Source organism: Clytia hemisphaerica, unplaced genomic scaffold (genome assembly GCF_902728285.1).
Source record: "Clytia hemisphaerica strain Z4C2 unplaced genomic scaffold, Clytia hemisphaerica genome assembly, whole genome shotgun sequence".
NCBI lineage: Eukaryota > Metazoa > Cnidaria > Hydrozoa > Leptothecata > Clytiidae > Clytia > Clytia hemisphaerica.
Genome location: NW_027103987.1, coordinates 720,744 through 746,483, shown reverse-complemented (window position 1 = coordinate 746,483; position 25,740 = coordinate 720,744). Strand labels below are relative to the sequence as shown.

At 34.7% G+C, this 25,740-nt stretch overlaps 3 protein-coding genes across 3 annotated transcripts in view; 2 read left to right on the top strand and 1 right to left on the bottom strand.

The window, feature by feature from the left end:
* LOC136811154 (vacuolar protein sorting-associated protein 54-like) overlaps positions 1–18,299 on the top strand; it is a 35,290-nt gene extending 16,991 nt beyond the window's left edge. Inside the window, exons 15-22 of the mRNA XM_067067771.1 lie at positions 8,843–9,024; positions 9,378–9,457; positions 10,235–10,337; positions 11,062–11,167; positions 12,260–12,469; positions 17,244–17,324; positions 17,629–17,831; positions 18,073–18,299. Coding sequence (XP_066923872.1) covers positions 8,843–9,024; positions 9,378–9,457; positions 10,235–10,337; positions 11,062–11,167; positions 12,260–12,469; positions 17,244–17,324; positions 17,629–17,831; positions 18,073–18,265 — 1,158 coding nt within the window. The 3' untranslated portion in view covers positions 18,266–18,299. The remainder of the gene's footprint in view (positions 1–8,842; positions 9,025–9,377; positions 9,458–10,234; positions 10,338–11,061; positions 11,168–12,259; positions 12,470–17,243; positions 17,325–17,628; positions 17,832–18,072) is intronic.
* LOC136811132 (creatine kinase M-type-like) lies at positions 1,862–4,917 on the bottom strand. Its single transcript, XM_067067746.1, has 4 exons — positions 4,647–4,917; positions 3,936–4,149; positions 2,469–2,996; positions 1,862–2,184 (listed from the first exon to the last, which is right to left on the bottom strand). Exons 1-4 carry the CDS (start codon positions 4,887–4,889, stop codon positions 1,910–1,912), a joined length of 1,260 nt encoding a protein of 419 aa, XP_066923847.1. The 5' UTR covers positions 4,890–4,917; the 3' UTR covers positions 1,862–1,909.
* A 4,862-nt stretch (positions 18,300–23,161) lies between the features above and the next one.
* On the top strand, positions 23,162–25,093 carry LOC136811145 (uncharacterized). Its single transcript, XM_067067762.1, has 4 exons — positions 23,162–23,941; positions 24,096–24,205; positions 24,454–24,623; positions 24,842–25,093. The coding sequence occupies exons 1-4, from the start codon at positions 23,189–23,191 to the stop codon at positions 25,021–25,023; spliced, it is 1,215 nt and encodes a 404-aa protein (XP_066923863.1). The 5' UTR covers positions 23,162–23,188; the 3' UTR covers positions 25,024–25,093.
* The last annotated feature ends 647 nt before the right edge of the window (positions 25,094–25,740 follow it).

The following is a 25,740-nucleotide window of genomic DNA, read 5'->3' as shown; positions in this document are numbered from 1 at the left end:
TTCTAACTACTCAAATAAACAGACCATGTTCTCTAGAAAAAAGTACAATTTTACAGTGAGATGAAGAGATTGTTTTACACTTTCTCCTAAAAGTTTTTTTCACGCAATTTTTTAAACATCCTTTCTGAAGGAAATTGAAAATATCAAAAGTTCCATAAAAAATCAGTTTCATTTAGAGCTGACACCCCCGCCCTCGGGGCTCGATAAACTCAAAAAGACTTATTATTGAAAATTATCAATTTAAAAACTATCCTAATCCTTTTCAATTGTAAAATGATTTTATTTTCTGACTACTCAAATAAACGACCATGTTCTCGAGAAAAAGTACAATTTTACAGTGAGATGAAGAGATTGTTTTACACTTTCTCCTAAAAGTTTTTTTCACGCAATTTTTTAAACATCCTTTCTGAAGGAAATTTGAAAATATCAAAAGTTCCATAAAAAATCAGTTTTCATTTAGAGCTGACACCGCCCTCGGGGCTCGATAAACTCAAAAAGACTTATTATTGAAAATTATCAATTTAAAAACTATCCTAATCCTTTTCAATTGTAAAATGATTTTATTTTCTAACTACTCAAATAAACAAACAGACCATGTTCTCGAGAAAAAGTACAATTTTACAGTGAGATGAAGAGATTGTTTTACACTTTCTCCTAAAAGTTTTTTCACGCAATTTTTTAAACATCCTTTCTGAAGGAAATTTGAAAATATCAAAAGTTCCATAAAAATCAGTTTTCATTTAGAGCTGACACCGCCCTCGGGGCTCGATAAACTCAAAAAGACTTATTATTGAAAATTATCAATTTAAAAACTATCCTAATCCTTTTCAATTGTAAAATGATTTTATTTTCTAACTACTCAAATAAACAAACAGACCATGTTCTCGAGAAAAAGTACAATTTTACAGTGAGATGAAGAGATTGTTTTACACTTTCTCCTAAAAGTTTTTTCACGCAATTTTTTAAACATCCTTTCTGAAGGAAATTTGAAAATATCAAAAGTTCCATAAAAAATCAGTTTTCATTTAGAGCTGACACCGCCCTCGGGGCTCGATAAACTCAAAAAGACTTATTATTGAAAATTGTCAATTTAAAAACTATCCTAATCCTTTTCAATTGTAAAATGATTTTATTTTCTAACCACTTAAATAAACAGACCATGTTCTCGAGAAAAAAAGTACAATTTTACAGTGAGATGAAGAGGTTGTTTTACACTTTCTCCTAAAAGTTTTTTCACGCAATTTTTTAAACATTCTTTCTGAAGGAAATTTGAAAATATCAAAAGTTTCATAAAAAATCAGTTTTCGTTTAGAGCTGACATCGCCCTCGGGGCTCGATAAACTCAAAAAGACTTATTATTGAAAATTCTCAAACTATCCTGACCCTTCCAAACTTACGAATTAAGTAAATATATCTCGATCCTTAACTAAGAATTTCTGATTTCAATATTTCAAAAAAGCTGAAAACTTGACACTCGAACAGGATTAAAAAAGGGGGAAGATTGTTAGATGAAAAGAAGGTGAAAGACAAGGCAGTAGGGTAACATTTGCATTGGTTATAAACTTTTTGTCCATTTTGATGATGATGTTTTGATCATATTAAATAATTTTGATAAAGCTCGCATTACTTAAACCTCCCATCGAGCGGATGATCATTTACATAGTTTTTGGGCTGTATGCCGAGTATTTCATTTTATAATAAAGATAAAGTAAGACAAAATTTTGTTTTTGTATTTTTGAAGGAAATTTTATGTTCTTTTTTTGTTTTGTATTTTTTTTTGTATTTTTGCAAAGAAAGTTTGTTTTTTTTGGTTTAATTTTTGTTTTAATTTTTGTTTTAATTTTTGTTTTATAAGTCTTATATTAAATGTAAAATTCAAAAGTATACGTGATTCATATTAATGATGTCTTTATTGAGACTTGATATTTTTTGGCAAGAGGCTGTCAATCTTCTTACCCTTTTCTAAGGATTTTTCCATACCAATCAAGTTATTGACACCATCGATGACTTGCTGAACCAGTTCAACTTCAGAATGTCCAAGACGATCTAAGTTTGAGATATCAAAGGTACCACCAACAGCAGCAGTGTCGACACCTCCTGTTCCACGTTTTTGTAAACGGTACGCTTGAAGAATGTTATCGAAACGTTTGTCTTGAGCCAGCTTTGGTAATTTCACGTGAACACCTGAACGAGATTTGAAAAGGGTTTTGAAACTGTGGTTGAAAAACGATATTGAAACTGAAAAATAATCTTATATGAGCTCGGGAGTATCGTGCCAAAGAATATAATGGATCAATTCGAAAATGCAACCCCCAAGATTTTAGATATCTTCAATGAGTGCTATTGAATGGAACATGGAATGCGGCATTCCACCAGGTCCCCATTGGTGGTACCCAGTCGAAAAAGAGGGTTAGAAAGATATACAATTACAAATTATACAGATCTACAATTCTAGATAAAGTTCTTACCTGCTCGGAGGCCAGTTCCAAGGTTTGATGGGCAAGTCAAGATATACCCAAGACGTTCAGACCACATAAATCCATGGCCATGTTCCTCAATATGTTTCTCAACTTCCTTCAATCCACGGCAGAATCGTTCAAAAACACCTTTCATGTTTCCACCCTTCTCCATAGAGATGACACGAGTGTGATCTTCCTCGTTGATCCAGATCAGGAAATTCTTATTTTTGTTATGCCAGATACCACGTGCATCAGGCCAGTCACGTGCCATACCAGCGCAGGTCAACAATGGAGATACTGGTTTATCAAACAAGAAATGATCATCGATCAATAGTTGTTGTTCATCGTCGGTCATTCCAGATAACGGATAATAAGTACCAGACAAATCACCTTGTAACGAGTTCAAGGCGGATGTGACAATATGTTCAACACTGCGACGTTCAGCACGAGTACAGTGTGGTGGAAGAGAATGTCCCTTGATGGAACGCCCTGTGCGCACGCGCGAACTCAAAACATACTTCTCATCAAACTTGCCACCTGAAAAAAAAAAGATTTTATGAACATTGAAGCGATATTAAGCTTATTTTTCATACGGGAAATTTAAAGTATTTAGTTAAAATGTGTTTTATATTTTGAGGGGTACAAACCATGTTTTGTTTGTTTGTTTGTAATTGTTATTTATCGTTGGCATAAAAACAAATAGCTACTAGGCTAATACAAGTCAACTTATATAGTTCTTAAATGAAGCCGACACCATCGATATAATACACTTTATATATTCTACACGGACGACGTTGGTTTCCAATGCTTAATTTCGTGTTTAAATTCCTTAAGGTCATTAAGATGTCGAAGTTCTTAGGGAACTAATTCCCATATTTTTGGACCTTGATAAGATAGAGACTCCTCGCCATGGAATACTGTTCTGATGTTTCTAGGTTTGAAAAACATTTGATGTCGTGTGCTCGTAGACTTTTCATTATGAACAAATATTCCATCATTTAGGTTTGAAATCAAACGATTTGTATTTAAATAGCTCTGTTGCCAGAAGCTGAATATTACGATGGTGGAAAGTTACTGAATTGTCTTTCTCTAGAAAGTTCTTCAGGGAAGACTAGTTTTAAGCATCGTTCATGCAGATGATTTATCTTAATTTCTAGGCGGCGGCTATGAAACATCCAAACTAACAGACAATAGTTAAACTGACTTCTGTAAAATGCATTCATTAGTTTTTGTCGTTTAGCTTGATTCATATACTCGCTAGAGAACTTATCTTTTGACTTGCCTTTTTACAGCGTTGTTCGTCTAAGGAAGAAAAATTTGAGGATTATCTTCTAAAATGTGTAATCAGTAGAATTTTCAAAACTGTAAACTTCAGCAGAATCATTTACTATGGGTCGTATCATGTTTTGTTGTTGCCTACATATTAATATTAAGCAATCATTTTTCAATTTTCGTGACCAAAGAAAAAAAAAGTACCTTTAATTTTGGAGGCATCAAGGTCAGTCTTATGGCGATCATTTGGTCCAAAACCATTATGTCTGTCTTGGATGATGGGGTCCATCAAATCTTTGAAGACTTCATAAGATTCTTCATCACCGGCAACAACACCGACCGTTGAAATGAACGGATGTCCGGGATTGTCGACACCTGTTTGGATGGCCATGTCAAGTGTATAACCGGATGGTGTTTGCTAGAAAATATATAATAAAATAAAGACATGTCTCATATATTTTTTATATTTGGAAAATCTTTCCGATATAAAAGAAGTATCTTATCGGCCGTTTTTACGCTGACTCTAATTTAACGCTGGTCGTTTTTACGCAGGCACTTCTTACACCCAAGCTCTTTTTTTCCGTTTTTAGCCATAATTCCGTTCCTTACGCCAGCGACGAAAAAAAATAACACCGATAATATATACGTAAAAAGGGCCGATAAGGTAATGAATGAATTTTTGCTTGTCATTTCTTTCGGAATTTTACTACTTTATTGACTTGAAAGCTTCAAGATTATATGTATTTACTTATAATGCTGTATTAATTTCAGTACCACTCAAAAGTCGAGTAAACTTAAAGAATATTCATAGATCTTAGATAAGTAAGGAGGCAAACGCGTAAAAATGTTTTATAACTGAAAATTGATAAAGATCGTTTGGAAAGCATACAAATATAGAAACATAGAGCAACTTACAAAATCGCGAAGTTTAGTATACATTTGCGGTGTCAATACTTTACTCAAGCAGTTATTGTGTTTGGATAAATCAGGATAATCCATACATGGCATGAATTGTCTGTAGGCTTTTTTCACCTGAGATTTGCAATTATTAGCCGCTTCAGGAAATCCCAGAGCACCGGTGGCCAAACCCAATGCGGCGGCGCCAACGCCAGCAGCCATATTTAATGGTTTTGAAAGGGCACGTAACATAGCAGCCATTTTTCTTTATTTTGTTGGCAAAATGGAGCTATGAATAGAATGAAATTATGAATTATTACGAGTCGGCTAGCATTAGAATACCCGTTTTAGAAAGTCTCGGTGTGTTGTATAGATAGTCTAATCTAGGTCTAGAAAGGCATAGCATACATGTCTAAAATGAAGGCTTGAAAGAAGTCAAACTCAACTTAAAGAGTGGACCTGTAGGAACAAAGTAAGAAAAGTTCACCCAAAAGAATCACTGTCGGCTAAAAGTAGCAAAACTTACTTCAATTGGTTCAATGAAGGATCAAACTTGGCCAAAAAGAGCCAGTGTAGGCTTTAGTCAAACTTAGACCATAAAGAGTTGGTGTAAGCTTAAAGAAGCAAAACTTTGACCAGGAGACTCAAAGTAGTCAAACTTAGCTTAAAAATGTTAAGTGAAGGCTCAAAGTAGTCAAACTTAGGCTAAAATGAGCCAGGGTAGACTCAAAGTAGCAAGACTTAGCTTAAAAGGTTAAGTGAAGGCTCAAAGTAGTCAAACTTAGACCAAAACTTGTCAGGGTAGACTCAAAGTAGCAAAACTTAGCTTAAAAGGTTAAGTGAAGGCTCAAAGTAGTCAAACTTAGGCTAAAATGAGCCAGGGTAGACTCAAAGTAGCAAGACTTAGCTTAAAAGGTTAAGTGAAGGCTCAAAGTAGTCAAACTTAGACCAAAATGAGTCAGGGTAGACTCAAAGTAGTCAAACTTAGCTTTAAAGGTTAACTGAAGACTTAAAGTAGTCAAACTTAGACGTAAAATGAGCCAGGGTAGACTCAAAGTAGCAAGACTTAGCTTAAAAGGTTAAGTGAAGGCTCAAAGTAGTCAAACTTAGACCAAAATGAGTCAGGGTAGACTCAAAGTAGTCAAACTTAGCTTTAAAGGTTAACTGAAGACTTAAAGTAGTCAAACTTAGACCAAAATGAGTCAGGGTAGACTCAAAGTAGTCAAACTTAGCTTTAAAGGTTAACTGAAGACTTAAAGTAGTCAAACTTAGACCAAAATGAGCCAGTGTATACTGGAAGTACAAAAACTTAGACCAAAATGGAAAGGCTCAAAGTTGTCAAACTTATACCAAAATGAGCCAGGGTAGATTCAAAGTATGAATATGTGGACCAAAATGAGCCAGCTTTGGCTCAAAGTAGTCAAACTTAGCCCAAAACTAGCCGGGGTGGGCTCAAAGTTGTCAAACTTAGGCTAAAATGAGCCAGGGTAGACTCAAATTAGCAAATCTTAGCTTAAAAGGTTAAGTGAAGGCCCAAAGTAGTCAAACTTAGCCCAAAACTTGCCAGGGTATGCTCAAAGTAGCAAAACTTAGCTTAAAAAGGTTAAGTGAAGGCTCAAAGTAGTCAAACTTAGGCTAAAATGAGCCAGGGTAGACTCAAAGTAGCAAAACTTAGCTTAAAAGGTTAAGTGAAGGCTCAAAGTAGTCAAAATTAGCCCAAAACTTGTCAGGGTAGGCTCAAAATAGCAAAACTTAGTTTAAAAGGTTAAGTGAAGGCTCAAAGTAGTCAAAATTAGCCCAAGTCTTGCCAGGGTAGGCTCAAAGTAGCAAAACTTAGCTTAAAAGGTTAAGTGAAGGCTCAAAGTAGACAAACTTAGTCAAAAAGGAGCCAGGGTAGACTCTAAGTAATCAAACTTATTAAAAATGGAGCCAGGGTAGACTCAAAGTAGTCAAACTTAGACCAAAATGAGCCAGGGTAGACTCAAAGTAGCAAAACTTAGCTTTAAAAGGTTAAGTGAAGGCTCATAGTAGTCAAACTTAGACCAAAATGAGCCAGGGTAGACTCAAAATAGCAAAACTTAGCTTAAAAGGTTAACTGAAGACTTAAAGTAGTCAAACTTAGACCAAAATGAGTCAGGGTAGACTCAAAGTAGCAAAACTTAGCTTGAAAGGTTAAGAGAAGGCTCAAAGTAGTCAAACTTGAGCAACAAATGAGTCAGGGTAGACTCAAAGTAGCAAAACTTAGCTTAAAAGATTAAGAGAAGGCTCAAAGTAGTCAAACTTAGACCAAAATGAACCAGGGTAGACTCAAAGTATGAAAATTTAGCTTTAAAAGTCTAAGTGAAGGCTCAAAGTAGTCAAACTTAGACCAAAATTAACTAGGGTAGACTCAATATAGTAAAACTTAGCTTAAAAGGTTAAGAGAAGGCTCAAAGTATGAAAACTTAGGCAAAAAAGTGCAAGGGTTGGCTCAAAGTAGTCAAACTTAGCCCAAAACTTGCCAGGGTAGGCTCAAAGTAGCAAAACTTAGCTTAAAAAGGTTAAGTGAAGGCTCAAAGTAGTCAAACTTAGGCTAAAACTTGCCAGGGTAGACTCAAAGTAGCAAAACTTAGCTTAAAAGGTTAAGTGAAGGCTCAAAGTAGTCAAAATTAGCCCAAAACTTGTCAGGGTAGGCTCAAAATAGCAAAACTTAGCTTAAAAGGTTAAGTGAAGGCTCAAAGTAGTCAAAATTAGCCCAAAACTTGCCAGGGTAGGCTCAAAGTAGCAAAAATTAGCTTAAAAGGTTAAGTGAAAGCTCAAAGTAGTCAAACTTAGTCAAAAAGGAGCCAGGGTAGACTCAAAGTAATCAAACTTAGTAAAAATGGAGGCAGGGTAGACTCAAAGTAGTCAAATTTAGCCCAAAATGAATCAGGGTAGACTCAAAGTTGTCAAACTTAGACCAAAATGAGCCAGTGTAGACTCAAAGTAGCAAAACTTAGCTTTAAAAGGTTAAGTGAAGGCTCATAGTAGTCAAACTTAGACCAAAATGAGCCAGGGTAGACTCAAAATAGCAAAACTTAGCTTAAAAGGTTAACTGAAGACTTAAAGTAGTCAAACTTAGACCAAAATGAGTCAGGGTAGACTCAAAGTAGCAAAACTTAGCTTGAAAGGTTAAGAGAAGGCTCAAAGTAGTCAAACTTGAGCAACAAATGAGTCAGGGTAGACTCAAAATAGCAAAACTTAAGCTTAAAAGATTAAGAGAAGGCTCAAAGTAGTCAAACTTAGACCAAAATGAACCAGGGTAGACTCAAAGTATGAAAATTTAGCTTTAAAAGTCTAAGTGAAGGCTCAAAGTAGTCAAACTTAGACCAAAATTAACTAGGGTAGACTCAATGTAGCAAAACTTAGCTTAAAAGGTTAAGAGAAGGCTCAAAGTATGAAAACTTAGGCCAAAAAGTGCAAGAGTTGGCTCAAAGTAGTCAAACTTAGGTCTAATAGGGAAAATACTTGCTCAAAAGTAGCGAAGCTGTTTCAAATGGCTCAACGTGAGCTCAAATGTTGGTAAACTTAGCTGGAAAGGTGCGCGTGTAGGTTAAATATAGTCAGGCCTAGGTAGAAAAGGCTAAAATAGGCTGAAATTAGGCAAGCTGAACTCAGGAGGCTCAGGGTAAACTCGAAGTTATAAAACCAAGGTCAAAAGAGGTGAAAATGATCAAAAGTAATTTTAAATGCAGGCTAATAAATATTCAACATTGCAAGGTAAAAAAGTTCAAAGCAAAAAAAGCAAACTAAAACAAAGTAAAAATTATACTTACATTAGAAAAAAATGCGGAGATAAATGATCTTTTGTCTGCGAAGTGAGCGATCTGCAAAAGTGAACTTTGAAATCTTGAAAGTTGTATATTTTTGAAGTTTTTTGACGTCAAATAATTCTTTCAACTTTGTAACCAAGGCAACTTTTAAAACGGAAAGATTGACGTCAGATATATTGTATGAAACTATCACGTTATGAATTATATATTTCTTAGTGTGTGTATACTTATTCGTACGTAAAGCCCAGTGCATACCATACGGAAAATATTTTTGTGTCTATTGTTTTTATATTCTCCACTTTTTCAAAGCGTTTCTTTCATTTCATAGCGGAAAAACTTTTAACGGAATTAATTTTCGTGTTTGAAAAAACGTAGTTTAAAAAGAATTTCCGCCCTTATGAATTTTATGAATTTCTTCAATAGGATGGGTCTCTGGACCGTTTATCGTCTAAAGATTTTGTCACGTTAGCGCGTATTGTTGAACGGTTCGCTCTAGACTGCGAAGGTGTATCGGGCAGACAGTCTCATAACCTGAGGGGTACGCTGTTAACGCAAGCCAAACGTTTCATCGAACGCTTTCACTCGGAGAGGCTACATAAACTTAGGTAAGCTAAAAAAATCTGGTCGTTTTCATCTTTATTTATTGATTAAAGTTGATCCCACCAAAAGTCTGTAGACTGAAATAAGACTTTTCCGTTTTCGCAGCCTGGTGATGAATTAGCCAGGCGGATTTTTTTTCCTCCGCTCACATTTCGAAAACACCAGTTTTGGCTTTTCCCAGTCACTGTAGTTTTCAAATCAATCAACAAATCAACACTAAAATGATATCGTCCAATTTAGTTGACAACAGACTGTTCTCAACTAGCGTTACCCTCCTTGGAGAGACCCATATCCTCTAATTTAGTTGGAATTTCTTCCATAATTAAAATCCACCTAATTCACTACTTCTCTCTTGCAGTAATATATTAGACAACGAACGATGGAAACAAGTAGACGTCCCTGCTGAAATGCAAGAAATCGTCGACTCTTTCAACGAAGGTATGTGGTGTGATAATTTCCTTGTGATACAGTTGATACAGTCGAATTACAGAAACGTTTAAATAATATAAGGGCTACACACACTACACAATATATTGTCAGGTAATATATTGACGATATATTGCTGAGTGCCGACAATATATTGAAAAGATGTTCGCAATATATTGTCACCTCCATTTGTAATATTCCAACAATATAGGAGGATTGTTTACGGAAAGAAAATTCCTTTTTATAATAGAGTACCAGTTGTTTACTTCGTACATTACGGTCAACAAACCATACTGTCGAATGTTATTCACTAAAATATTGTGTAGTCTAAGTAGCCCTAGATACCTTTGTAAGCTCTGGAATTAGTCTAGGTCGCTTCAGCCCGTAGGTCACTTATTGATTTGTGGCAGACTGGATGGTGCTGGTAAGTCCTAGTAGAATCGCTGGATTTTCGCCATCGAAAATCAACAGAGAACAAATTTCAGTCAGAAGTAGGCTCTAGTCTAAGGTTGCGTAGGTATCAGGGTTACAATTGACGGGGTGCTGACGGGGCGCTAATTGAAAGCGTCTATAGTTGCGAAAATGGGCCTCAAAGCCTCCTGCGACTCAACCAAATAGAAAAATAAAAATAGAAATTATCCGGGGAAACTGTCATCAGGGCAATCGACCAGACCATGGAGCTATTGTCGATAGGCAAATCTGATTATTCATAATTGAATTCGTAATCTTGATTTCAATCATTTGAAGACAAGGAGATACACCCGTTCATCTACAATTCTCGTTGCTCAGGTATGGACAAAACGATAAATTCACAGAGCAGTACCACAAGCGATACAGCAACAGCTATGAATACCATGTTGATTGTGCAAGGACAAGAATTCGCTGTTGTTGGGTAAGTTGTCTATCTGAGTGTTTTTAACGGACGGAGATCAACAATATTGTAGATTTAATCACAGTCCATTCTCAACTCAAAGGCAATTTTTATGAGTGACCCAATTGATTAATTTTGTTGTTTTGATCTCAGCAACTTTTCTTAGCCATTCTATTCCGGCTTACGCTTAAACAGTTTAAAGTTTTTCATATTTGACAGATTTTCGATGTGAAAATGGTAGCTGAAATTTATAATGATAACAGGGGAATGTAAATCAAATAGTAGAATTCATATTGTGTGGGTGGCTCACTTTTTTGTCGAAATTTGAAAATGGGCAAAGGATATTTTGTAGGTTAAGTACCGTGGATTATTCACGAACACGAACGGGAATTGATTGGTTGGACCACACTAGTGTCTTTCATGTTCCGTTCGCGCATGAATTATCTACGGTACTAAACCACACTAATGGTATGCGAGATAGGGGCGGGATTTTTGGAAAAGCCTTTTAAACTTATATTTTAGCGATTGGTTTATGGGGTTTAAGGAAGCTATCAATGGCTAGATTTAAGCATTGATTGGCTAGTAGATTTATATTATTGCTTATTTATTTAACGAACAGCTTTAGTAGTCGAAGGTTAAAACAAATCAATTTGAAAACAAATTCTGATGTTGTTAAATGCGGTTGTGCGCAGGGCAGATAGACGTGAACGGATCTTATTTATCACTCTCTTATATTATGTTTTAGGACATTGTTAATTTTGATGAAGATCATTGCGGAATATTGTCAATGCATTGATGACGTACCAATGTTGGTCACTGACGTCATGACACGTTTGTGCGAATTACTCAAAGTAGGTCTATTTCTCCTTCATAGCTTTGCTAAATTAACGAGCAGTACAATTCTTATGTTTATCTCAGATCAAGACTTCAAAATCAAAAATTTAAGACTTTAAAAGATTTAGAAAACACGAATTACATGTGTTGCCAGTCGACTTGTGCATCTATGCCGAAAACGGCGTTGGTCAGCTTTTTGGCACGAAAAGTGATCATAGTGGGCACCCCCCCTGGATTCAGGGGGGGGGTTGAGGATTTTCAGATTTTTAAAAATAGGTGGGGGTTGGGTTGATGAGAAATTTCAGGTGGGGGTAACCTTATGTAGGTGGGGGTAACATTTTTCAGGTGGGGGTTGTCAAGTTTTCTGTATTTAACTTCGTTTGATTTTGTACTTTTTTGTCTTTTTCAACTTTCCACATACTATACTAGATAAAAATATAAACAAATGACTAATTTTAATGAGTGAGTGTTCAAACAAAGCACATCTCTTTATATCCATTACCTATGACATATGTTTCCTAAAGGAAAAAAGGATAAACTGAATTTTCAGGTGGGGGTTCGAAGATTTTACAAATTTAGGTGGGGGTTGCTGAAAAAGGTGGGGGTTGGGCTGATATGAGATTTCAGGTGGGGGTAACCCTATGTAGGTGGGGGTGACCTTTTTCAGGTGGGGGTTGGAGGGGTGTTGCCCACTATGGTGATGTAATACAGCATTTGTCTGGGAAATTAAACAGTGTTGTATTTTTTTTAAATTTGATTATGTTATATCCAAGCAGTGACTTACGGGATTAGTAGTTTTATGAATCGGCTTAGGCATTAGCTATATAGTTGATTTCTACTTGCAAAGCTGTCACTACCACAAAGCAAGGCAGTCCAAGATCTCACTCGCCAAAATTCTGTTGATGTTCTCCGATTCGATTTTCAAGGGGAATTGGATCTTCATCGAAGAAGGGAGCCTATTTAGGAGAATTTCTTGTTGATGGAGACTTTTAATATTATCGAATAACGGAGCGTATTGAATCAAGTGTCAACTGTAAGTTTTTACAACAAAACTGCAGGGTGTGGTCCATATTGTTCAATTCACTCATTTCGCCCTCTCTTTTTTTTAGATATTCAATTCGCGCGCATGTCAGTTAGTGTTGGGCGCAGGCGCCTTACAGACAGTTGGCTTGAAGACCATCACGGCGAAACACTTGATGCTCGTTGCGCAATGTTTACAAGTTGTGATACTAAACATCAATACAATCAAAAATCACTTCGAATTGAGGCTGACACCCAAACAATACGTCATGTTAACGCAATTCGATCAAATATTAAAGGTATTCTTAAACAGTTGCTAGCTAGAGTGTGAAATGGTTGTTAGTTATTGTTATTTGGCTACACTTCTTCCTTAGATGAATACCTGGGGTATTTAATTATAAACTTCAAATTGAATATTTAGGGACTGAGACGAAATTTTTTCCACAATTAAGTGTCGGAAATCTTGAAAAAGATATTTTTTTAATTAAGATTGCCTAAAAAAAAAAAGTTTAATACAAGAATTATATAGTCAAAAGGATAATCTGATGGCTTAAGTAAAGATCTTCGGCATGAAAGTCCGAAGTTTTTTGTCCTGGACGAAACCTCAAAAAACGATTTCTTAAGTTTAGATAGTAAAGGTAAAATTCATTTGAAGAAATAGCAAGGTAAGCTAGACAGAGATTTCAGTCGACAAAGGATCTCAAATTAACCTCAGATCATCCCTCAAGTTTTATGTAATCTTATATAAAAGAATTTAATTGTCTAAATAAAAAATAACCCGTTTTTAAGAAGTGAAGAAAATGATATGTGAACCTTAGATAATATCCAATCTTTGGATTTTATTGTCCATTTTAAAAGTAGTCACAACCAATTTTACATTCGTCGACGGTTGGAAAGGTTGAGCAACCTTCTCTTGAGCATGCGACGCATAAATTGAATGTGTACCCCTCGACCTTCGGAAAGCAGCCAGATTGCCCGTTGCGCTCACATTTCGTTCGGCAGCTACCGACAGTGACTCCAAGGTGTCGCATTTTACACGCATGCGTACACGAAAACATTTGATTACATCCTTTTTGAAGGCTTGTATCTGATGCGCATGCGAATTCACTGCACGCATTTAAACATCCTGCCAAACGTTTATCTACAAGTGAAATGCAAACATTATGTAATGGTTCGAATGAGATGCAAATGGATCCTTATTATTCATTAAGCAATCGAATTTTAATTAGTTCTATTAATCAAAGAATCAAAAAGGTAAAATATAGTTTACACTAATAATAATAATAAGTTCGGGTTAACCCAGATATCGGGAATTATCGTTTGGCGATAGTTTAAACCTCAAAAATAGATCTTCACTTGAGTTTTAATCCGGTAAATTGTACCTTTAAATACTTTCAAAATAAGATAATTATAGACTAAAATTTAGCTATTTAAAACCAAATAAGAGACTCTTCTTTTGACAGCTGAAAATATAAATAAACGTGAAAGGGGGTCCTTAAAAGGTCCGGGGTGTGGAAGAAATCAAAAAACTAACAAGCGTGGGGCGTTTATTTTAGGCACACGGTAGGATAGGATGTACGTAGCCTTACCTTCTTGTGCTTGAGCACTGCAGCTGGATGGACAAGCCTTATTCATGAATGAAGGGTTTTTGGTGCATTCTCCACGTCTTGCCCAATAACTGCATGACCAAGATGTATCACCATGAAAACCTGCCATAAAAAGAATGGTATTTATAGAAGTCTGATTTTAAAGCCGTTAATTTCCAAGCTACTGCAAACGACTCTCTAAAAGTAAACATACAATTAAAGCTTTTCAGGGCCAAAGGATTTGTTCTTTTCACATTCATCATGTGATTTTTAAGGTGTGACAGGAACCTATTGTAACAAACCTAGCTTAAATCAACTGATATCAAGCAAGTCTTCTTGACTTAAAAAAGTAACACTTTGTGGGAACGCTCCTTATACAGTCGAGTCTCCATAACTCGAACACGGGCGGGAAACAGAAATTTGTTTGAATTAAGGAAATTATTGAGTATTATGGAGTTATGAAGTAAGGCTTATAAGGTTAACTGATGTGGCAAGAAAACTTGTTCGAGTTAAGGAGGTTCGAACTAAAGAGATTCGAACTAAAGAGATTCTACTGCAATAACAACGAGATAATATTTGTAGCGTATGTACTTACAGACGTCACAGGCGGGAGCACAGCTGACAATCATGTAGGCTGGGTTTTCATGGCATTCACCTCTTTTGGCCCAACTATCGCAATTATCGTTCGTGTTCTTGCAGTTTATGTCGTTGCTGATGACCGCTCCACGTGCACTGTGAACTGTAAACAAAATGTCAAGATTCAAAGTTAAAAACTTTCCATCCCGGTGCTACTCAAATGTGATTTTTATTTCGTTACGCTTAAGATTAACTTAATCTTTGCCTCTATACCGGAGAAATTCTCATCATCCCAAATTGATGCACGGGTTTAAAGTTTGGACCATCTTTTGTATTCAAATGTCGAGAAAAAGTAAAATGTTACCTGCTACTACAGCAATGCAAATGAGTGTTGTCAATCCCTTCATTTTGTTTTGTGTGTGTTTTTTGTGTTTTTCTTCTTGTCAAGTCAATGGCTTCTTTTGCTTTGAATGATTTCTCAGTGGTCCTTGTCCTTATTTATAGTCTTATCTACAGACCATTTTCTTCCTTTTTCGCCTATTCTTTCTTTTCGAAACTGAGAGGATGATTTTTTAATTTGCGTAATTTTATAGCTACTAATATTTCATTTTTTTAATTACAGGAAACTCATTAAAACGAATTCATAACTATATCGTATCGTATTTTCGAATAGGTAATCTTAGACCACGGTCACATTCGCTCCGAAACGAATGAAGTCATTCCATTGGTTAAACTCAAGTTTTACGTCACTTCTAACCAATGGAATGACTTAATTTCGTTTCGGAGCGAAACGGAACCGTAGTGTAGAAACGTGGTCTTGTACTATAACTTATTTTATGGAAGCCCTAAGTATGCCGTCCAACCTAGAGTTCTTTCTTGTAAGATTTACAGATCGAGATCAAAAGTCCCTTGAGCTGTTTTTAAAGATTTTAAGAACAATAAATCTTTCCTGTCTAGAAATATTCCAATGTTCTGGTGATAAAGTTCCTTTTTTTTTTTTTTTTTTTTTGCAATACATTAAAATAGTAAGATGCAATAACGATTACTTAGGACCTGAATACACAGGTTGCAAAAGTCTGAAGACAAATCACGCTTTTTACTAGAAATTTTTATGTGCTTGTTGTTATGTTACATGAGATTTATTTTTGATTGATTCGAATGTATTGCCACTAAAAAAGTTATCAGCTGTTGAGTTGTAAAGCAAGTAACATGGAAATAGAATCGGGTGAACTTTTTCGAGTAATCACATGTTTTGATTGCATTGATATAATTTTGCAATCTGTGTATTCTCACTTAACGTATCCGATCATGACAAGTGGCAGAGCTTGATAAAAAAATGTACAGTATTAGACTAGATAGACACCTGACATTGCAAGCTCTTTACAAGTACAATACTATGGTTGAAAAATAGAAGTTCAAAGTCAGGTCTTAGCCAAAAAAGCCATAACTTCACCTTTATATGGCAATGTACAATAGACTCTCGGTTAATCAAAGTAAATCGACTTTCCCCGTTTTATCCTCTTTTTAAGTGGTTTCTTATTCCCGTGGATAAGAGGCTATTTTCTTCCAGTTATTCGAAGTCTAACAATTTTATAAGTTATGGGGTATCAACTGGTTGAAATCCCCATGAAATTCCAAAGACAAAGAGAGAATGAGGCTAAGACAGCCAGTTAAGTATTTGATTTGATTTATTTGATTTGGAAGTTCGTTAGACTAAAGTCGAACGTGCACAGCACACACTGGGCTAGAATTCATCCAACTTTACGGAGATTAAATTGGAGTAAAAATGGAAAACTTGTTTCAGGCTACAAATATTGCATTTTTTGAAAAGTATGGAACGTGTGCAAAAATTTAGCCACATCCAACCAGTTTCGACTGCTGCTCAAAAGATTTTAGCCTCATTTTGGCGCAAAAAAATTGTACCCAAGTCCCAAAAAAACGCTTCCAGGGGTTTGCTAAAGATAAATTGTACGACAAATCATTTTTTAAGTCTGCCCAAAGACTTGCTCTAAGTTTATTACACCATTTACATGGAGTTAATCTGAACTAGACAAAGATAGTGGTCAATATTGGGCTGATCCATTAAAAAAAACGGTAAAATTTCCAAAAAAACCCTTGGAAATTTTTTTTCATACTTAAAAGTGAGGGTGGACGAACTAGAATCAGTCTTTTACCTACTAGAAATTTTAGAATAACTTTTAACCCCCTTGGAAAAATGAAAACACGCCCCCATTCTCAGATTATGATATGAAATGTTCGTCCACCCCCTGTATAGATATGAAATGAGACTCCAGTCCCTTGGACCCAAAAGTTTAAATATTTGGAAATGCCGTTAAATAATTAAGTCGCTGTACTATAGCATTTCGTGAAAATTAATATACAAAATAGATATCGACCCAGAAAGATTTGAATTGTATAACTATGGAAAATTTTCCTTTCAGCAGAAAGCTCGTAGAAAGCTCATTAAAACACTCGTTAAACACACGCGCCTCGCCATTAGCTAACCGCAGAATAGGCCATAACAGCCTCATTCACTTCCCACAACTTTTGATACCAATTATATTTTATATTTGATACAATCTCTAATTCTACGTTCTACTATTCCTCCATTATTCCATGATATTGAAAGTCACCGTCAACAAGAAACTCTCATAAACGACGCTCTTCTATTCGATACACTTCCTTATTCAATGAAAATCGAATTCCCCTTGAAAATCGAATTAAAGAGCGTCATATGTACTATGGTATTTACGGGACCATGAAAACCTCGAAAAAGAACCATCCAATCTTGAAAAATTACTAATAGATGTTCTGGAAGAAAATCCACCTTGAAAATGGAGAAAAATATTCATGGACTTCCTACTACTAGATGCTAAAAGAAGGAATATTTTATATTTTATATTTTATATAGGATTACAACAATCACAGACACGAACTATTATGTAAAATAACCAATCTGATGGAAGAAATATTCAATTCGTATTTATCACAGGTACTAACCGCTATTTCTTCGTATTTGTACAGCTACTCATCGACTACAATCCTGTAGAATTGCTAAACTTTCAACTCCCGCTTAATCCCCCCTCTGTCGCCACAAACGAAGGCTAGTTCTGTTGAAGATTTTCCTTTTTAGTACCTTACAGTGCATTTCTTGCGTTCTTTTTTTTTTACCCTTACATTGTTTTTCGGAAAAAGACACCCTGTGTGACAACGGTTATTTTCGGTCAGTGTCGGTTATTTTGCCTTGATAACTCTCCCCTGGAAATAACTTTTAATTTGCGAATATTTTATTGCAGTACGAATTAAAACCACCGATGCCTTCGAAAACCATGCGTAATATTGTGGCGCAAGTCAAGAAGTTGCGTGAAACAATGGCCGCCATTTTGTCCGAACAACAACTTGAAGTCCTGTTTCGTGACGTCAGAAGAAAATTTAAAGACTGTCTTGCGTCGAAGCTAGCGGATTTTGGTGTATCAAATGATGGAGGGCCTCAGCACGGGTTCGTATATTTTCACTTGTATTTAATTCTTTATTCATCGTTTAAGGCCCCCTTTAAGAGCAATATGATTTCAAGTGTATGGTCATACAGTAACCATAAATGCCGAAAATCCCCGGTTGGAAGATGTTTTTAAAAAAAGGCGTGATTAATCGAGAATGAAGGTCTGTTTCAAGGTCATATTTCCCTGTTGGAGGAGACAATTTAAAAAAATCTTGAAAATCATATTATGTTTTCTTTATAGATTGGTTACTTCAGATGTCATTTTTTACTCGACCAGTTTGAATAAGTTGACGGGTTTCAAAGACTTGGATCATAAATGCGACGGACTTTGGAATTCAATCAATGAGCTTAAAAAAACTCGCAAAAAACATGAGCAACATTCATCGAAAAGTCAGCAGCGGGCTTCATCAGCAAAAACGAAAAGTAACAGGTGATGTCAGTAGATCCTTTTTAATGGTTATGTTTTTTTTTGTATTCCGTGACCTCTTTTTTGAGGGCAAACTTTTCAAATCTGTAGCGAGAGAGTAGATTTTTATAGGCATACACGCTTTTTTTATAAGAATATCTTCTATAAGAATATCAGGGTGAAAATTGGCCAAATCGTAAGAATACCCTAAGAATACCCTCTAGGGTGAGTTTCACAGAATTTGATAAAAATACAGTCATTTTGTATTTGGTTAACAGAAAAACTGCTTCCTTTGTTAGACTTGAATTTAAACTTGTGGCAGAAATGTAATTTTAGCTCAAAATGTTCGTTTAAAAGTTCAAATTGATCATTTCTCATGTTTGTAAAAAAGTGAAGTCTAAAAAAGTAAGAATATGTTAAGAATATTTCACCCTCAATTTTGCCTATTTCTTAAAAATACTTGACCGTCATCCAAAAAACACTAACTTATCAGCCAAAACTTGGTCGGCCCTAAGTGACTAAATTTTGGCTTGGTGACTAAAATTAGGGCCGACTAAGTTTTGGCCGATAAGGTATTCTTATTAAAAAAAGCGTGTAATCAAATATATTTAGATCTTTTGTCTGCAGCTTCTTTCCGTTGTTCTGAGCAAAATATCCAAATATTTTGTGTTATTCTTTTTTTAAATCAAGATATCACAATTTGAAATCCCTATAATGAGTTTTAGCGCGGATCTTACTTCAAAATTTCACTTTTTCTTGTTAATTGTCAATTGTCAAAAAATTGTAACTTGAATATCTTGACTTAAGATAAGAATTATACAAAAAAAATTTGGAGGTTTTGCGCTGGACCATGTGAGGAATATACAAAAGATCTGAAACCCTATACTAGGATTACCCCGACATTTACGTTGCAAAAATAAAACTTGATCTTGGTCCCTTTTCGTCCTGATAATTAGGGGTACATTAAAAGAAGTAATAATGGTTTGACCTTTCATAATTTTTGAACAGCTTAAATTAGGTTTTCAAGATAATATTTTTGGGATTGTAATTTTAATGAAATTCTTTTATTTAGACTGTCTCTTGTCACAGTATTTGTGAACAGATTATTTTTGTTTATTTTTGTAAGATATAGGAAAATTTAAAGAAATTAAATTATCTACACAAAGTAGACTCTATTACAATTAGCTTAAGGGTATAAATTTTTGCGGGGATTATATTTTGCAAATTTTCGCGAATTTCGTCTTTTTCGCGAAAATTTTCAAACTCTTATCTCTCGCTAAATTCGCAAAATTTTATCCTTGCGAAAATTAAGTTTTTTACACTGAAAATTCTTTCAGCTAAGAAACTCTCTTAAACCGAGTCTCCTTTACTCGAATGTTTCTGTAATTTGAATAAATTTTCATTCCTCGTAGCCGTCGAGGGTTGTCATTTAAAAAAAAAATTAAATTAATTGATTTAGTTCACATTGTATTGACGGTTCACATTTTGCAGAAATTCCCAACACTTCACACTCTGTACAACTAAATTTTGACAGTTAGAAAATCAAACAGAGTGTTACCAGATAAAAACTTAAAATATCACAAGAATAAAATATGAACTAAAGTCTATTCACGATAAGTGTGCACTCTTTTTTCATTTACCTATAACTTTTGAAGGAATTCTTCAATCTTTATAAATTTGGTATCATTGGAAAGATATTACTTAGTGGAACAATTTAAAATAAAAAAAATCTTTGAAAAAATTCTAAAAACGAAGATGAAAATGAAGAAGAAAAAATGAAGATCTTGTAGAAAAATGCTATAACTTCCATTTTCACTGGAGTGAATCCTTGATTATTGAACGTCATCACTGTGAAGAAATTTCTGAAGAATAATCATTCAGTCAAAAGATATCAAACAAAGTTATAAGCTCATTGACGTCTAAAAACGCTGTTTTCTGCTGTTTTCTGCTGTTTTTTGGGGTCAATCACTTATTAACTTTGCATCATAACTTTATATTGAATAAATATTTTAGTAAAATTTCTTCACAGTGATGACCTCCTAAGATCAAAGAATGTCTCCAGTGAAAATGAAAGTTATAGCACTACTCTAAAAGATCTTCATGTTTTTCTTCCTCATTTTCATCTTCGTTTTTAGAATTTTTTTAAAGACTTTTTTATTTCAAATTGTTCCACTCACAAATATCTCTCCAACGATACCAAATTTATAAAGATTGAAGAATTCCTTGAAAAGTTATAAGTAAAAGAAAAAAGAGTGCACACTTATCGTGAATAGACTTTAAAAACTAGCCATTGCTTTCAAATGCTTATAACGACTAAATGCTGATTAAAGCTTTTTAATGCTTTATAGAGAAATTTTGGAAAATTATTAGGAATAATTAAAATGATTCTTCTCAAAAGTATTTTCTTTGGGATATCAATAAGCTATCATATATCAAATATATATTTTTTCTATAAATGTGAATTACTTATACAAAGAATAAAATGCGAGATTATAAAAGTGTCCAGGTAGAGTCAATTACAAGTACCAAAACACTCAAAAGACATGCAACGATATATTCCAACCAATTTGAAATATAAATGACCCATAGTACAACCAAACTGCATAAAGAATACCATGAACCAGAAACATAACAGATGCATCATTCTAATAACAGCATTTCGAGCAGTAACCAAAAATAGACAGGTAACAACGTATTCAGGAGTTTTTCCAACGGCTTAACAAAGGATATCGTGATCTAAAATTGTTTACATTAAAAAGATTTAATAGTAATTTAGAACTTGTAACTGCGTCATGTGAAAGGATGGAAAACAATATGTGGTATAAGTAGCAGTAACGAGGCAATATTGATGAGCAGGAACCAGGAATTAACAGGAAATAGCGTATTAAGGACTTTCTCCAGCGGGATGACCGGGATGACAAGGGATCTCATCGATCTCATGGACAAAATTGTTTACAATGTCGTGTATAAGGATGGAAAATCATGACGTAACGTGGTAGTAGCAGTAACGAGGCAATATTGCGTTGTCAAGGTAATGAATCCTCATTCATAAAAAGCTTAAAGGGAAAATAAGAAACATGAAATTAGATGATATATGGTGAGTGTACTGAAATTTCCTCAAAAATAGTTCACAAAAGTTTCTTTCAATCTTTGATAAAAATTTCCCAAATAGTGCCTGGTAAGTATCAACAAGAACACAGGTTAAACATAAAAGATTAATAAAACCAAGTCTTATAAAAGTACGCAAAGAAAAAAATATTTGTACTTACTGTCGAAGTACCATAACACAGGATCTTTAAGCATTCTTGTTGGGAGTAGAGTATGTTGAATGACGATTGTCGAATAAATCTAGTTACAGTAGAATTTCGTTGACAATTAAACCACCAACAATAATCACTTTTGTCCATATTCAATCATTGTTCTACTATTATCATTTTAATCATTGTTCATTATTGGCCCCACATTATTGTTCTGTGCTAAAAATTGTAATCAATTTAGATCTTGGAAGTAAGAAATATAAATTCAACAATCAAATAAAATTTATACAAAATCATAAATAGTACGTAATTCAATAATTCTGTATAAAAATATAACAACATCCTTCAAATTCATTATTGGTATATGCATATGTCTTGTTTAATCCCAGAGTCAAAAGTAAATGCGTTTTGACTGCAGGTAGTCCATGAGATAGGGGCTAAATGGGTATCAAAAAAGGGAGAAGTTGTGTTATATACCATTCGAAAGGTTAGGTATTGGAGAGTCAGAAAAATGATGGTAGACCTTTTCTAAGTGTCGGTACCAAGATTTAGGGGTCCCTAGGTAAAAGCAGTTGGACCCTCAAAAATGAATTTTTTAAAGGGGGTATGGCCTGAAAAAACGATTATATCTCGACAAATACATAAGATATGACTTTGAAAATTTGCAGGAATGAAGTAAACATATCGAATATAATCTGGAAAAAAATTTATGCTGATCACGTGACTCGTGTGTATTTTACAGACCAGAATAGCCGAATTTTCTAAAAAAAATGGCTTTTTTTCACAAAATCACCAAATAACTTTTTGTTTTTTAACTTCAAACTACATATTAGAGGGTCAAATATGGTTCTTTTATGTTGCTAGTAACACTATGCAGCCCTTCAAATGATCATTGAACTAACCACTTAGGCACTTAGGCAAAAATGGACGATGGGTATGTGCGGACGGTAAGGGTCGGTTTTTTCACCTTTCAAAGTCTCTCTAAAGGTCGAAAAAAGATTTTGATAAGATATTTTGGGAAGAAAATAGAACAATCGAATGTTTATGTGTTTACCTATTTTTGGGAAAGAAGAAGGAGGAAATCTTTCTGATCTGTTGCATCTTCTTATTATTCATGCTGACGGAAAACCCTTTGTTGTTATGATTCGAATGTTTTCTCTTTCATTCGGGTTCGAAATGTAAATATCATGTCTGGGGAAATCCCTCTGATTGGAATGTTTACTTAAGAAACTCTTCTAAATAGGTTTTCGCGGTTTTAGCCTCTACTATGGTGGCCGAGAGCTGCCACATAAGAAAATATTATTTTAAAATAGAAATAAAAGATTAAAGTTGAAAATTAAATAACTCATTGGCCGAGAACTGCCAAATCAAAATTAAATGTATTTTTAAAAATAAAAATAAAAATATTTGCTAGGCCGACAACTGTCATTTATAAAAATCTTTTTGAAATAAAAATGTAAAATACGACAGGCCGAGAACTGCCACAGATAGTTGTTTTGAGTTATAACCTTTAGAATGATTGCGTACTTCAAATAGATTGAAAGTTGGAATAATTTTCCCGCTAGTTGTTTTGAGGTACGACTTTTAGATTGTATATATTATTCAAATGGATGGTGAATAATATTTCGCGCCAAAAAAGAAAACATTCGATTTAAATTTTCTGACCTTTTTAGATCTGCCTGAGAGAATGCAAAATGGCGTACTCTTTTAGTTGGAAGAATAACTACGAACTTAAAGCTGCGTTAAAAAATTATGTGGCTTCAAGAACCAAAAGAGAGGAAATATTGGACTTTGTGCAGAGAGATTTTTTTCAATACCCATGGAGTTTGAGATCTCTTGATCGTCGATTAGCACATTTTGGCATTCGATACACTGATTACACAATTCCAATTGAACGCATAGAAAGTGCCGTGGCAAAAGAAATGGCTGGACCTGGTGCTTTGCTCGGATACAGGGCTATGCACCAGAAAATTCGGCAGAAATATTCCATGAATGTGCCACGAGATGTAGTCCATAACGTCATGTATGATGCTAACCCTGGCCTACTAGAGGAGCGAAGACTTCAAAACAAAAAGAAACCAAGAGGTCACTTTTATTCAGCCGGTTCAAATTGGGTGTGGTCGCTAGACGGCCATGATAAATTAATGGGATATCAAAATTGGACCTTTCCCCTTGCTATCTATGGTTGCATTGATACAGCCAGTCGCAAAATTCTTTGGTTAAAAGTATGGGATACAAACAGCAACCCACAGCTGATTGGAAAGTGGCATTGGGACTACCTATCCAAATCTAATTGTATGCCTAATTTTATGCGAATTGATAAAGGTTCAGAAACTGGGACAATGGCAACAATGCAATCGTATCTACGAAACAAGACTTGTAGCGAAGACCAGGTGATTGATGAGCCAAGTGATTCTGTTATTTATGGTCCGTCGACAACTAACCAGGTATTGAGTTATAAACAATGAGGTCTGAGTCAAATGAGCAAAGGATAAAGTTTTTTATTTTTAGCGATGATGTCAAGCAAATTTTTATTTAAAGGGAAGGGGTTTAGGCAAAATATAAAATTAATATTTCGAATTTCTCGACTTTAAATAACAGATTGAACGTTGGTGGCGAGAGTTACATGAGCGACTTGAAAAATTCTTCAAAGAGGGACTCGTTTGGCTTAAAGATCAGCATCATTATGATCCAGAAAATGAACAAGATAGGTACATTTTATTTCTGGAATACGTACAACCTCATTCTTTGATGCTTAATTAACATAGGAGGGGTCAAATAAGTTGCCCGGGGTTGTAAAATGTACTATTTAAAAACCTATAAAAATAGGTTATTATGAGGCTTTGTTTAGCAAAATGATGGACTTCTCTTAAGGTCGTTGAGAAATATTAATAAAATAGACTGGACTGGATGATTTGATCAGTTTATTTCTTAAATCAAGTCCTATCATTTCTAATAGAGATGCAATGAAGTACGTTATGATTCCACTAATCCAACGAGAACTTGATGAGTTTAAAGATCTGGTTTGGAACACGCATAGAATAAGAAAGCAAAGAGGATGTTATTTACCTGATGGTATACCAAATCATATTTATTCATTCCCAGAGAAATATGATATGGAAAAATGTGGTAAGTATAGTTTTTTTGTTGAAAAATAGGAAATTTATCTAGAAATTATAACAATAACGTGTAACAATAATGGTAAACAAAGACGAAATATAGATAGATCTTTATTGACCACCAAATTCCCGGCAGACTCTGATTTATTGACTAATTCGAATCACATAGCTTAAAATATTTTACAGAGAAAGAAGTAAAAGACAGTCACATTTTCATTTTTCTTATAGGCTTTCAAATCAAACCAGAGCAACTCCAAGAGGTAGCTGAATTGTCTGGGATTCTTGAAACACCAGAAGACTACTTGGACTTGGATACGAAATTGAAGTTTACACAAATAATTGAAGACCCATCAAAAATACCTTCACAAGAATATGTTAAGGCTTACCTCGATCTAAAATATTTGTCTTAAACAAAAAATTTTAAATGAAATAAAATAAAAAGTACACCTATAAGAGAACTAATACTTGGATATTCTATATTGGACCATTCAAAAAGTATTTACGCTCGAAAATGGCAAATTTTTGACTCCCCCTCACCGATTGTGCGCTTTCGTACGCTTTATGTGTACCCCCCCTTCAGCGTACGTACGCTTTTTAGTACAACCCCCTAACCAAAGTCGAAACTTGAAACTCTTGTAACATTAGAATAAGTAGGTATCCAATCATATTTATAACAAAGTCTCAAGAAATTAAAAGAATCTATAAGATGAACAAAAATACCAAAAGAGAAATGAAAAATATCAATTGCAAAAACAATTTTTTGATGTGAAAATATTGCGGTTTTCTCTCAAGAAAGACATTTAGGAAACATTACGAGTATACGTACTTCTCCTCAAGGACCCCCTCCCCCATGTACGCTTTCATATGCTTTTGGGAGTACCCCCCTCCTCCCTCTCGAGCGTACGTACTTTTTGAATGGTCCCTATGGGAATAAAATCATCCTAATAAATTCTTTAGATAGATTGTTTTTAAAAAATAGCAAAAAAAATTAAGAAACTGAAACTCTAAACATAGAAACAGGCCTTTCTCCTAGGGCTTGAAAAAGCAAGGTCATAACTTATGATATCAATATAAACAGCACAAGTAGGGTAGATGAATTTAAAAACAAAGAATAACGCAACGTTTCA